Here is a 14,123-nt window from a genome sequence, read left to right as displayed (position 1 = left end):
TATTTATCTAAAGTATATAAACGAAAATTCTTTGATTATGATTTGTTTTCATATCACATTATTATTATTATTTTTTAAATAACAACAAATACATATTAAATATTAATAAAAGAGTACAGTTAACTATCAATAAAACGGAGCAACGAACTCTGTTCTGTAGCCACTTTCTAGTTATGTCATTGAATGAACAAAGAATTTAAAACTTATATAAAAATTGTAATGAATTTTTATTCACATGAACTTCTCCCCTCCCCTGCTTTTTGCAACTTTTCATATATTTGTATACCCTTTGCTAAACCAAACAAAATTCTCATAAGTAAACCAAGCGGAACGTAATGAGCGGTAGTAGAGGGTGAGTTAGTTGACGGAAAGAAGAAAAGTCAGTAATGAGCGTGCGCCTAGCAGCTTTTAGGGAGCGAGAAGTAGGGGGAGAGGAGGGGAGTGAATTCAACAGGTGTAGCCTGACCGGTGTCTGTCTGTCAACTTAATGACTGCAAAACTGTGAACTTTTAGCAAGGGCTGTGTTGAGCTTTTATTATTTAAATGGATAATGCTGGTAAAGGTTGTTGAAGGTTCTTATGTTAAACTTTTAAGAAAGAAAACTTCTGTACAAAGTTCATAAGAGGGAGAAAAATAATAATGTAGTTCTTCATTTTAAATATATAACAATACAAATGGCAGCTCAGAATCAATTAATCAGGCTTGTTCTGATTTTTACTTCTTTATTTATAGGTTTTAATAAAATGTATGAATATTCAGTGCTCCCGAAAAAATTTATTTATATATTTTCATTTATGCAAGATTCTAAACATAGAGAGATGTCGAACACAAAATTGCATCAATTAAAAGAGAGGGTATCGAAATGTAGACTTGCTTACAAAGATGCTTATCTATAAGTAAACATAAAAAAAAAAAAATATGACAACATGTGAAAGAAAACAAAAGAGAACAAAAGCAATTTATTTAATTGCACAATATTAAAGATAGGGTATCTTAGAATCTTTATAGTAAACATTCTCAGGCACTTGGGACAAAACGACAACTGAGCGTTTAAGAGTGAGATAAAAAGAAAGAGGGAGAGAGTCAGGCAATATCATATTTAATTACAGAATATCAAAAAACAAAAACTCTGGTAGCCGCAATTTCCGGCCGGCGTTTCAATTAACTGCAATTTGAGTGTGTGTTTCAAAGCGTTTCCAAAAGTGTACAGAACCCGAATAATATTTTCAACGAAGGTCACCTACTTCTGTCTGTATGAATGTAGGTGCTACAGCTGTTCAAATGTTAGCAACAACATTTCTATCGATTGCGAGTCAAAAAAATCTAAAAAAATACAGCAAACCAAATGCGACCTCAATCATAATTTGTTTAAACAGTTTTTTAAGCTTTGTTTTTGTTGATTACATGTCATTACCTTGATCGTTTTTATAATTAACTGTCAGTTTTTTGTGCGATTTGTTGTTTAATTTTAATGTACAAATATTTTTTGTATATCAAAATTTTTACGCATTGAAAAGTTGATTAACAACATAAATTTGTTAGATTTATTTCGACGTTGTTGTATGTACTATAAGCTTGTTTATTTCAGTGTTCGTTTTGTGGCAGGCCAGCTCATTGATTTGTTGCATGTCTTGCTGCAGCCGTGCCCCATTCTAATGCCGCTGAGCACTTTGGTTTGCACCTGCCGCCTGCCACATTTCGTTGCGATTTAATGCCAATTTCAATTTCAATGTTCATCAATAAAATGCCAACCGCTGAAACAAACCAAAATCAAAAGCAAAACTCACAGCCAACCGCAGAGCTCAAACGTATTTTTTCCCCATTTTTGATGACGATTTGCAGTTGTATTTATCCCCTAGATAGGACAAATGAGGCATAGGCGAATAGACGGACAAGTTGCGGCATAAATTCTAGAAATTTTAAATGTATTCATATATATAAATGCTTATTTATTTACTTAATATTTATAATATTTAAATCCCATCTATTTATTAAAAATTTTTCATTAAAAATATTTCGTTTCCCAATTAAAATCTATTCCGTTTAATTTTATAAATTTTATTAGGGTATCTCGTTTCCACACAGCCAAAGTTTGGCATTTCCGCCACTAGTTTTTCCGTTGATTACGCTGAAAATTGTTGCACAAATTGCGCAACTTCGTGTGGCATATTAAAATTGTTGTTAGCTCCAACACTTCGGACAAATATGTATGCTGAATTGCCAATTTTGACATAAACAGAAATAAAAATAGTGGATATTTTTGTTAAGCTAGTTATAATAATTTTTGTTTATTTTGTTTGCACTTATTGCTTATTTTTAATATTTTGTTTTCTATTAATTGTTGTGTACGAATTATTTATTGTATGCGTGTTTGTATGTATTATTATTTCTTTTTTCATAGTTTTTGTACTTTTTTATGATAGCAATATTTGTTTTTATTATTATTTGTATTGTCCCTTGGTTAACTTTATTTAGTAATTATTTATTTTGCCATCTATTATAAATATTTACTCAAAAAAATGTATTACCAAAACTATAATTATTTATTATTATTAGAATTGTCATTTTTATTTATTTGATTGTACATTCTTTATTCGTGTTTTGTCCACGCATTTTCTGAGGTTTTTTTTTTTATTTCTCTATTTTATTCTCTTGATTCGTGGCAGTTGTTGTTATTTGTCTGGCTTGGCACAAACCTTGCTAATTTGCATTTGTTGTTGTTGCTGTTGTTTTAGTGTTGGTTGTTGTTAGTATCTGCTGGTCTTGTAGTTTTTATGGTCTTGCTAAAAATAAGTCATAAACCAGATGAGACAGTTTTTTTTTAAATAATATTTCTAGCGCAACAACAGCAACAAAGTGGGTTAATGAGTTCACTTTTTGCGGGGTTGCGGGGAGGAGAGGACTGCGGCTAAGGCTGAGCCACAGCCCCCTATTTAAAATAGAGAAATATTTATACATATATTTGAGTTTTGTTTGTGGTTGTATTGTAGTTGTTGTGGTTGTTGCATTTATTTTGGCAAACATTTTTGCGTTGAATTTCCAATTCAATTAGAGTGCAAAAACTGATTTGCCGCTTGTGGTTTGCTTATCTACACCAGCGCACAGGCGGAAAATTAAATAATTTCCATGAGTTTTCCATATGTTCTCTGTTTAAACAAACCGCAGCAGGTAACACAAAAATTAAAAAATAAACAACTTGCAAATAAAACAGTTTGAGAATCACTAGTCTAAAAGCAATTGCTTTCAAGGCATTGCTTTAAGTCTCATAATGGTTTTCTTTACTTTAGCTTTTACTATATTATTTAAAGTATTTGCTGCGCCCACTTTACACTTGACAAGTTTTCCAAACACCTGAGAATGCAAAATATTTCCACATTTTCACGACTGACACATTTTCTCTAAATGCACTTTACACATTTTCCATGTCTACTTTTTTCACTTTTACAACTTAATTTGAGTTATTTTCGTCTCAATTGTATTGTTGTTGTTACAATTTCTTGGCTGCATTTTCTAGCTATTGTTTTGTTGCTTTGTTGTTTTCTTACCTGTTTCTCTTTGACTTTGTGTGTCTGCAGAAGGCGTCAATCGTTCGCGTGGGTGGCTTTTGTTTTCCCTTTTTGTTGTTGATTTTCTTTATTTGTGTATCACGTGGTTGCTGTTTTTTTTCTGCCTTTTGCTTTTTATTCAATGTCAGATAGTTTATTCGCATTTTTTTCTTCAATTTATTGAAATTTCTTTGCTAGGGTTTCGACTTGAAGGGCAGTCAAACAAGAATAAGTGTATTTGATATATTAAGAACTATTTAATTTATCTGAAAATTATACAACTTTTTAACATGTTGCTTATTTTCTTTACAGTTCTGGCCGCAGGCAGATAAGTTCCAATGCCTTAGCCAGGTGAGTTTTAACCAATTTAATTATTTTAACAATTTAAAGAAACACAAATGAAGTAACATTTTAAGTTAGTTAATTGAATTGAATTCGCAGTAACAGTTTTACAGTCACAGTTTGGCAGCCACAGTGCGAGTTTCATTTATCAGTGTCTTGGCTAAACACAGTTAGGTACGCATTGCATTCCACAGTTTGAAATGTACTGTGTCTGTGGTTTGTGTCTGCGCTGTGGCACTTGAAAGCTATGCTATGGCCCTAGAGCAGACACAAACCACGGCGAACATTAAATCATTCACAATAGACACAATTATTTGAAAGAAATACGACTGCAATGAATTTGATTAAATTTTTTATATAAGTAAATTGTTATTAAATACATAATTTATAAAAAATTGCAGCTTAAAATGAGTTTTATTGAATTAATTTATTGAAATTGAAATTTGCAGCCAACTCTACAGATCATCGAGCTTCAACTCCTCGGGCCGTAGTTCCAACTGTGATACAACTGAAGACATGTACAGCGATATTAGTTTGGAGAATCGTCATGATTATGATTATCGGGTAAGTTTCAAAACAAAGTAATAAAGAATATTAAATTATGTTCGAATTAGAAATAGAAATACATTTTTCTGAAATATTTCTTTTATTTCTCTATCTATTTCTCTCACTTTATTTGTATTGCTCTTCCTTTGTTAAGTCTCTGGTTTTGCAAACCGTTACACAAATAGCTTCAATTCGAGCCACGATCCAAAATTTGCAACCTCACATATATCTTACTCTTGCATGATGCGGCATTTTGTGGAGGATGGAAGAAGGGCGGGATTTCATTGGATTTCAATGTCTCTTTGAAATCGAGTGTTGATCGATAACGAAATTGCCGATGAAACGCAAAAATTGCACTTGACCAACGATGACAAAACCGTTGACAGATTGAAGACACATTAAGCTACCGATTTGGCAGTTAATTTGGTCACTCATTACCGCCAAATTTCAATTCAGTCAACGTCACGTCGAGTTTGGTTTGTTTCTTTTTTTTTCTCATTCATGTTTCTCTTAGTTAACGTGGCTGGAAAAGTGAATTTTCACTTAAATTCGCCCGCTACAAAATCGCAAACATGTTTTCGCTCTCGTCTTTGTCTTTGATTGTTTTAACCGCACAATTCGTGGTTAGGTGCCAGGCAGGTGAAACTCTTATTTGGTGTGGGTTGCCCCTTCTCCTTCTCTTTCTCCACCTCTCTGTTTCCCCTTGTTGTTATATAAAATGCAGGCAAATAAATTGTCGAAACGATAGGAAAGATTCAGAGTGAGTGCAACGACGCCCCAAGGTCATTGAAATTGACTCGAATTGCATTTGGCCAGTTTGTGAAATGAAGTTAAGACGCGACTTGCCAATTAGCTTGGCCGCTGGCCAGTCAGGCCTTTGTGCCAATGAGGTCGTCGGTGATGCTCGTAATGTGCTTTTTTTTTTCTTTTACAACCTTTTCACTTAACTACATGAATAATCGCAGTAGTTTTCCCTCTTTCGGAACTGATTTATCTATTGATGGTTGATCATTAAACGGCACTCAATTGTTCAAATTTATGTGCAGATCCAAACTCTTCAATTTATTTTGAATATATAAACATTATCGGAAACATATAAAAATAATCAATTTCTTAGCATGACTTTCAAACTCTATTAATGATTTAATTTAAAGAAAAATATTAAACTAATCAATGGTAATGGTAATTTACACTACAAGAAAAATATCCTATAGAACTACACAATTGTTCAAGTTCATATTAGAGTTGGTTCCAATTTCTTAAATTTAATGTCTGTTAATGTAAGTTAACATTCCGCTCTGATCAGCTACGTTTTCATAACAGACAAATGTTATTAACAGCATGTTCGTTTCCTGTTGAAAGTCGTTAACATTCGAAATGGAAAAAAAAAACTTAAATCAAATTTGTTTCCACACTTTCAATAATGAAGTAACAATTTGTTGATTTAACTACCATTTTTTTTTTGCCAAACAAGAAAAAGAGGAAATGTATCCGGTAGGATTTTATAATTGTCGAGAGAATTTGAATGAGACATAAAAGGAGTTCTGTTGTTATGCAAATTTTAAAGTTGGTTTTTGAGCGACAGGTGTAAAATTTTAATGATTTTCATGCTTGTCGCCGGTTGCTGTTGCACGTAATTATTTGTAAATTTTCGAAAAGAAAATAAAAGGAGTAAGTGCAACAACAAAAACAGCAACAACAATAACAATTTAAGAGCTGCGGTGAATGGAAAATGAAAGGTACTCGCACCTGATGTGAGGAAAATTCCAAACGCAGGAAAAAATAAGAAAACAAAAACAGAAAAACAGAAAACAGAAAATGGCAAAAATTTTGTGCAAAAATATCACGTACGAATCATTTGAAGACCTTTGATTGTTCTTTTATGCAACAGGCCAAGCGGGAAACGGAAATGCCAGGCACTCAGGAGCTGTTGCAAAAAGGAAGGTGGCAAGTGGCAAGTGGCATGTGGCAAGTGGTAAGCGGCAAGTCAGATCATTTGCAATGCGAAATGTATGGCCATTGAAGGGCGTCGTTGATTGTTGTGTGAAACGTTGGCGTTGCATACAAAATGAGCATGAACAGATACAGAAGCAAAAGCAGGGCACAAACAATTAATTGATAAGGAAATGCGACACACAAATGAAAATGTGAAATGAAATGAGGGAAAACCAGATGCATTTAATTGTAAGGAAATGGGAAAGTCTCTCTTTAACAAGAACTAGAACTAGGTCTAGAGATTTTCAAATTGTTGTACTTATTATTCTTTGCATCTTGCACTTGCTTAGCAAAGATACAAACCGCTAGCAGAGATTTGCACCTTAGCAATTATTTTATCATTATTATTTTACTTAATCTTTCATTTTATCTTTCATTTTAAACATATTTTGTTAAAACTGTAAGCTAAGTTTAATAATGTTCAAAAATATATGTCTTAAATTTAAGAATTATTGTTGGATGTTTACAGACAGAATCCGCTTAAGTTTCTACCTAACACAGCTCTTAGCTTTCTATAGTTTTTTTCAATGTATCGACAAGCATTTTCCATTTTTTGTAAATAATTGGGAAATTGCGTGTTGCAACTGGAGGCAAAGAAATGTCGTCATCTTGTTGCAAGATAGATACTCCACTTAAATGCCGAAAGATCTCTGACAATTGAACAAATTGCAATTGCCATTGTCTTTTGTCGGTTTAACATACTCGAATGCCTACAGTTATAATTGCATAAGTGCGTCTCCCCACACACATACACACACACACAGACAAGAGTGTGACACAGATTGAGATCTTGAGACGTGTCTGGGAAGAGTTGTGGGAGCAGATCAGCCAGATATTTCAGACAGAGCACACTCAGGATAGGTGGGGGAACTTGTGCAATTGAATGCACTGCAAAAGTAACTTTTTTAGTTTCTTCCTCATTTGTTTCAAGCAAACCCAAAAGAAACTCAACTGACCTTAGCTAATTAAACGCGTCCAACGGACTTAAGACACCTTGTTTAGGTTCTTTCAATTTTTTGTTTACCTTTTCCCCTTTTGCTTTTCACTTTAGCAGCGACAAAGCCAAACAGAGCATTGACAATTAGCCAGAAGCGTAGAAACCAACACGTATAAGTAAGAGATTGGAAAAGCCCAAAAACCAAAGAGAAAAACCTTTGATCGGGTTTGCTACTGGGCTTTGTGCCAAGGTGAAAAGTGTGAAGAGTTTTATGGCTCTTAGAAATGGTGTATTTCCCATATGAGAAAGCTGAGGAAAATAATTTAAACTACTCCAACTTGATAGCTGTACTGATTTAAGTTGGGAATAGTTTTATGATTAATAAATGTTATTTGAATTCTGTATTGAAAGTTAAGTTACTTTTTAGCTCTGCAGAAAAAGTAAGAACATCTTCCCCAGATTTTTTATATTAAAATTTAAATTTCTCCAACTTGTTCATAATAAAAACTGTTTTCTAACTACTGTATCAAAGTTTCAGTTACTTTTCTCGTATCATTGCAAGAGTTCTCATGCCATAAGTTAATCCTCTTAAAAAAAACCTACGATAGATCGATCCATTAACAGCAAGTTTAATAGGACAACAACAAATTGCTTGCTCTTCCATCATATCGATTAAACAATTTTCTGCCACCTGCCCACACAGTCCATAGTTCATAGTCCACACACAACATGAAGAAGCATAAGGCGAAAGTGGAAAAAGACAAATGGATGGGAGACGGTAAACAGACATAATAAAAAAAAAAAAAAACGAAACTGAAACTGAAACAGTAAAAATCATAAACGAAAATCGATTTTTAACCCAAATGTTATGTTGACCCAGAAAACTGAAAAACTTAAGCACTGAGAAACAAAGCCCACACGAAGTAAAACGCAACAAATTGTGGCATTAAATGTTGCAATTATTATAATTAATGCAAATGTGCCCTATAATCTATCAACTTTTTGGTTTTACAATAAACGCTTTAAAGACATTTTTGAAGCGTTTAATTTAAATGTGGAAAGGAGGAATTAAATTAAAACGTAGAAACTTAAAAGATACTAGGCAGAAATTTAGAGAAAAAGGGATTACAAAATATTGCTAAACTTTTATTAACTAGTATATCTTGGTGATCTCAAGTTAGGTACGAAACTACTTGAGTTGTATGCTTCACATGGGTTTTTCATACTTTAATAATTTATGTTTTACTCTATATATACTCCTTTAAATTTTCCAAACACAACTGTCTTTTTCGATGCCATCATCGAAACAGCTCTCGAAATTTCTTTATGGCATATCAAATAATAATCTGAATATTTTCCTGTTTTGCTTTCAGGTAAGCAACAACAACAACAGACAATCAAATACATATCTAACTGTTTATATATAGTACGTATACCGCAAGTTTATTATCTAACTTTGCTGCTGGGTAAGTAAGTGTCAGACAATGAGCTCAACACCTGCAAGCTTACGGGCCAAAGAACTGTTTGCCTATCTGAGCCAAAACATCGCAAAAAACAAAAAAGAATTGGCCATAAAATGTTTATGTTGGTTTCCCACACGAGGCGTCATTGTAAGTGAGGGCGTGGCAACAGCAACAGCAACAGCAACAACAACAACAACAACAACTCAAATCCTACGCCTGCTGTTGATTTGTCCGTCCGTCCATTGGCCTATTACGTCATATCTGGACTGTGACTTGTACTTGTAGTGGATTTAAGCCGCTTTTAATACCCAGTTAATTTTGCAAAGGAGGTATAAGGTGGACTTTTAAATATTTGGCAGTGTCTGCTCTGAGTTTAAAAAGTTTCAAAAGAGGCGCATAAGAAAACAGCAGTTATATAAGTCCTTAAATTTTATTTTTATAAAGAGTTTTCTTAGACAACTCTCTTAGTTGAAAATACATACTTATTTTTAAATATCATCTCTGAGTTTTATAATTTCAGAAGAAACAGCAATTATAAAGGATTCTTCATCTAATTGTATATAGGGTATTTTCTAGTTAGCTCTGTTGATTTTTATTATTTTATTTTTTCGTTTCTGTATTTTTTTTTTTGCAAGGTTGTACAAGGCGAACGGGCGTTACATTAATAGTCAACTAGTTCGCGCACTTGCCGCACCGAAAATCACCAACTTTGGTGTTGTTTTTCTTGTAAAATTATTTATTATAAATAATGAGACAGAGGAGTTAACAATTACGGCCTACGTTCAAATGAAATCACGTTGAACCTTTAACATTTGCGCACAAAGGAAGTAAACTTGAGTGAGTGAAATGGAAATAGAGAAGGAAAGGGAAGCATACTAAGATTATATAGTCTTTCTCTTTCAAGTCTCTCGCAAATTGACCTGCTGTAATCTTATCAAAATTTTATAAGGCCCGTTTTATCGAATGGAACTAGCTAATCTAATTGGGTAGATAAATTTTGTGCAAATGCAGCAAAATAAAATTTCAGAACTTATTCGCAAATGATTTAGCTCAATACCAAGTAAAAAACTCGTCGGAACAATTTTATCAACTTTTTATTATTGTCTATCTAGATATTTACACATTTTGACAATCAAACATGTACCAAGTAAACTCTGTAAACTCATGCAGATTTATGATATTTAACGATCTTTTGCAATTGTTGTTTATTTCCTGCGTTTGTCGGCAAAGTTTATCTTTCTAGTATTTGCATTTGATTAGTCAAACACTTGGTATTTAATTATGCACATTGTATAATAAGCAGTTTCCCTGATCCAAGAGACCTTTCCGATTTATATAGATATATATAAATAGTCGGCTAGAGGCAGCTGCAATTGTAATTTGCATGTGTGGTTGTTGTGTGGTATTTTTATCGAATTTGTTTTGGTTTTTGTGGTTGAGTTTTGTATACAAATTTAGTTTGTTTACTTGGCTGGTTGCTGTGACGACGCGACGCTCTTCGAAGAACCCTTCTTAACTACCAACAGCTTGAGAGTGGAATCGAGGGTGCTTAGTAACCGGTTCTTAAAGTAGCGCAGACCAAACATAGTATATAAACTACTTTATTACATAATGAGCTAGTTCATTTGAGAAAATGATCTAGTTCTTAATGTAACTAGCATGTAATGGGTCGATTATTTTGATTAACTCTTTGTTCTTTTGCTCAACCAAAAGCTTTCCATTGCTAAGTCGCATTAGTCGCATTTTTGGCTGCTTACATACAACTAGTCCTAGTACATGTGACAACAACAAAGCGATTGAGGCAGCAACTGCGACTGCGACGTCAGCGGCACCCAACAAATGTAAGCTTGCGTCGCGTCGCTGCTGGCGTCGACGCCAATGCTATAGTATGCTACGGTTTGGTTCGCTCGCTCGCTCTGCGCTCAGATTGCATTTAACTCTTGCCGCGTGCACAACGGACAGAGCGATAACAACGGGAATCAAATGAAATAGACGGCCGCCTCGCGTTGGCTGGGGGAGTACCGCGCTCTCTTCTGCTCTCTCTCTCTCTCGCTCACTTACAATCGTTCTCTGCGTTTGACTGAGCACGTTCGCTGCTCGCTCGCGTGTTATTGTTTTTGTATTTGTGCGGAAAATGTAAAAGACGCCAACTGCAGCTGCAGTTGTTGTTGCTGCCGCTGCTTTTTTCCTCTTTGTGGTGGGTGCTAAATAATTTGCAATAAATTTTCGTGCAAAATAGAAAATGTGCCAAGTGTAAATTAAATTTATCGATTGTTTTTATCGAAAATTCATATTGATCGCTTATCAGTTATGTCAGGTGCTTCGTGTGAGTGAGTGCAAGTGTGTGCGTGTGTGTGTGCGCCTCATTAAGCGATTATTCAATATGAAAATTGAGACGGCCACAAAACGACGTTAATTGCGGCGTCTGTTGTAAAAGGCTTACGTGTCTTGGCCCGATCTATCGGTCTATAGCTTATGCCCACTCAGCCGGCTAATCGAAAACAACACTGGAGTATCAAAAAGCTTGATTGATCTCAAATTGAAGTTTGTGGTTGAATAAAAAAGGGCTGCTGAAGCTGTTGAAAGAAATAAAGTTACAATAGTGGTTCAACTCGTAAATAAATCGAAAAAATTAACGCAAAAAATATAATAACTATTTTCAAAACAAGATGTTATAATATTATAAAATAAAATATATAATATATAAAATATCAAATATATAAAAATAATATTTACACATTATAAAACTTCTTGTAGAATTTATTTCTTTAATATTTTCGAACTTTTCATTTTTAGAGTTTTCTTATTATGTATCTTACGATTACAAACCAAAACGGTAGACTTTCCAATAAGCCACAAAAACCGGAAGTTTCTAGCATTAACAAGCGCACTTTTATTTAGAAAAGTAGAGAGGGAGAGGGTCTACTATAAAAAACATATGAAATAAATCAAGAACCTTTACACGAATCACGCACAATTTTAAGTTCATTTCGTTAAGTTTTCCCGTTTTCCGTTTTTTTGAGCTGTACGCAAGCATTTTCCATGCCGTTAATTTTGTAAGAAATTTTCATTAGGCAGTCAATTAGTAGTCGGCATTATAACGGCACACCGACCGGAGTGAGGAAGAACCGGAACCAGAAGCCAATAAGCAAAGGTCTCTCCGAGGGAAATCTCCTCCATCTGTTGTGCATGACATCAACACAATGACACGCACACACATATTGCAGGAGAAGAACGGACAGGAGGGGGGGGGGCAAACTTCTCATACTCCGATGACGACGCGTGTCCATCGTGGAACCCGTATGCGTGTTTGTCCCGCTCCCAGTTACTATGCGAATTACTTGGTTCGTGTCCGCGCTTATTCACTTGCGCTTTTGTCGGAGGGGAGGGTTTTAAGAGTATGAAATTCCTCATAATTATGCGAGAGTGACTTCGGAGAGGGCAGTTCTACAACTTTACAAAATGAGAAACTAAATATCAACCGCGCAGATATAATAAAATAGTCAAATTCCCGAAAGTATGCATAAGCTAAGTATATTTATTTTTAAAACCTGTTAAGTTCGGTGTACTTTAAAGTACCTCGAATGTAACACTTTTAACATTGTTATTCACATTTAAAACTAGATTCTATAATGATATTTAGAAGTGTTCAAAAAGAACCAATTACAGTAAAAACTATTTTTTCCAAAAAGAAATTATATTTAGGAATAATTGTTCTTTTTTTTATAAATTGATAAATATTTTTTTGATATACTCACTACTTCTACTACTTATTAAACATATCTCGTTGAATATTGTGCCATATGTGGAGAGAGTACGTTTATATATGAATTTTGATGGCGCACATATGGCAAATTGTTGATTGAAAGGCCTCTCTCTCCCTTAGTTCTCAGTTCCCAGCTTCCATATTTTCGGCTTTCAATCCCCTCATCGAGTTCGCAGCAAGAGCGGGCAGAGATCGGCGTTGATTTCTTTGTTGTTTTATTTGACTATTTTTAAGATCTGCCAGGGGTTGAGAGAGTCTCTTTCTCCCTTTCCCTCTCACTGTCTCTTATTCTCTCTTTGTCGCTATCATTGGTTCTCTCAGTTGGCATTTGCTATAGTTTACTTTATAAAATGCCCCTGAATTTGGCATTCAGTTCGATGTTCGCGTTTCGCGTGTTTGAGTCGAGTAAGAGAGAATTTTCGGGTTTGTTTTGTTTATTTATTTTCGCTATTTTTGACGTGCAATCGTAATACAATAATAAATAGTTAATTATTTACGTAAATATTTATCAAAATGAATGATCAAAGTGTGTGTTTTGGCTTAATGCTTAGAAAAAATACTCTAGAATATATATAGAAATTGATTTTTTAATCTCTTTGATTTATATGAAAATTGCAAAATGTGGTTCAGTTTTGCAGCGTCCACTTGACATGCAAATTAAAATTCCATAATAATATGAAACATAAAACGAAAGAAATCCCAAAAGAAAATTGATTTTAAAATATGCGAAGCTCTTTTGTTCGGCACACAAAATATGTTGTTGTAAGGAAAATTTGCATTTAATGAGCTGCTTATTTATGAAGCAACCCCCCACCAACATCTTCAAGCAGCCCTCTCTCTTCTCCCCTACCATGTTTATCACAGAGACCCCTACAAATCAACAACAACAACAACAACAATAGCTTTGTATAGAGGCAATTGTATGTAAATGTGCTGTGGAAATCATTTTGAAAAGCTAATGATATTTTCTTCTTTTTCCTATCGTGCTGCTGTAGCTTTGGCTACTGTTGTTGTTTATTGACTGAAGATGAGGAGCAAATTGTTGAATTAAATAAAAAAAAAATTATACAAATGTACTAAAGAAAGTTTATTTAGGAGAGTTAATTAGGCGCTGGCCTTTCCCTTGATTTAATTTTGTGTGATAACTTGTAGAGTTATTTTATATGTTATTTTCAATTGTTGAGCTGTAAAATGTATAAATTTTAAGCATAATATTAAAATACATAATTTGAGTTTTAAATGCACTTTTTACAACGATTTTATTTACTTTTAGTAATCCATCGTCTAATCATTTTATTAAAAATTTTCTTAGTTCATATGAAGCAGTTCTGTTATTGTTGTTTATTTCCCATTTCTAATTTTTTTTTAAAATATTTTTTTTATTAGTTTTATTTTATTTAATCAGTAATCCATCATCAACTTCTGTTTTCCTCACTTTCCCTAGTTAAAAAATGTTGAAGCACATAGTAAATCGTCTAATCAACGTTTAGCATTCTAAAAAACCGAATGTCCAAAGCATTATCAATCAT

At 33.8% G+C, this 14,123-nt stretch overlaps 1 protein-coding gene across 10 annotated transcripts in view; it reads left to right on the top strand.

Annotated features, from left to right (window-relative positions):
- The window catches only part of LOC117788628 (rab11 family-interacting protein 3), a 48,283-nt gene that overhangs the window by 22,777 nt on the left and 11,383 nt on the right, over positions 1–14,123 (top strand). For 7 of the 10 annotated variants that reach the window (XM_034627450.1, XM_034627449.1, XM_034627454.1 and 4 more), the window contains 2 exons: positions 3,858–3,896; positions 4,337–4,451. In XM_034627450.1, coding sequence (XP_034483341.1) covers positions 3,858–3,896; positions 4,337–4,451 — 154 coding nt within the window. Of the gene's footprint in view, positions 1–3,857; positions 3,897–4,336; positions 4,452–10,762; positions 11,026–12,950; positions 13,018–14,123 lie in introns of those variants that run through there. The other 3 variants (XM_034627451.1, XM_034627446.1, XM_034627448.1) reach the window with 2 other exon arrangements.

The sequence above is a fragment of the Drosophila innubila genome (assembly GCF_004354385.1).
Source record: "Drosophila innubila isolate TH190305 chromosome 3L unlocalized genomic scaffold, UK_Dinn_1.0 0_D_3L, whole genome shotgun sequence".
Lineage (NCBI taxonomy): Eukaryota > Metazoa > Arthropoda > Insecta > Diptera > Drosophilidae > Drosophila > Drosophila innubila.
This window is presented reverse-complemented; position numbering and strand designations above follow the sequence as displayed.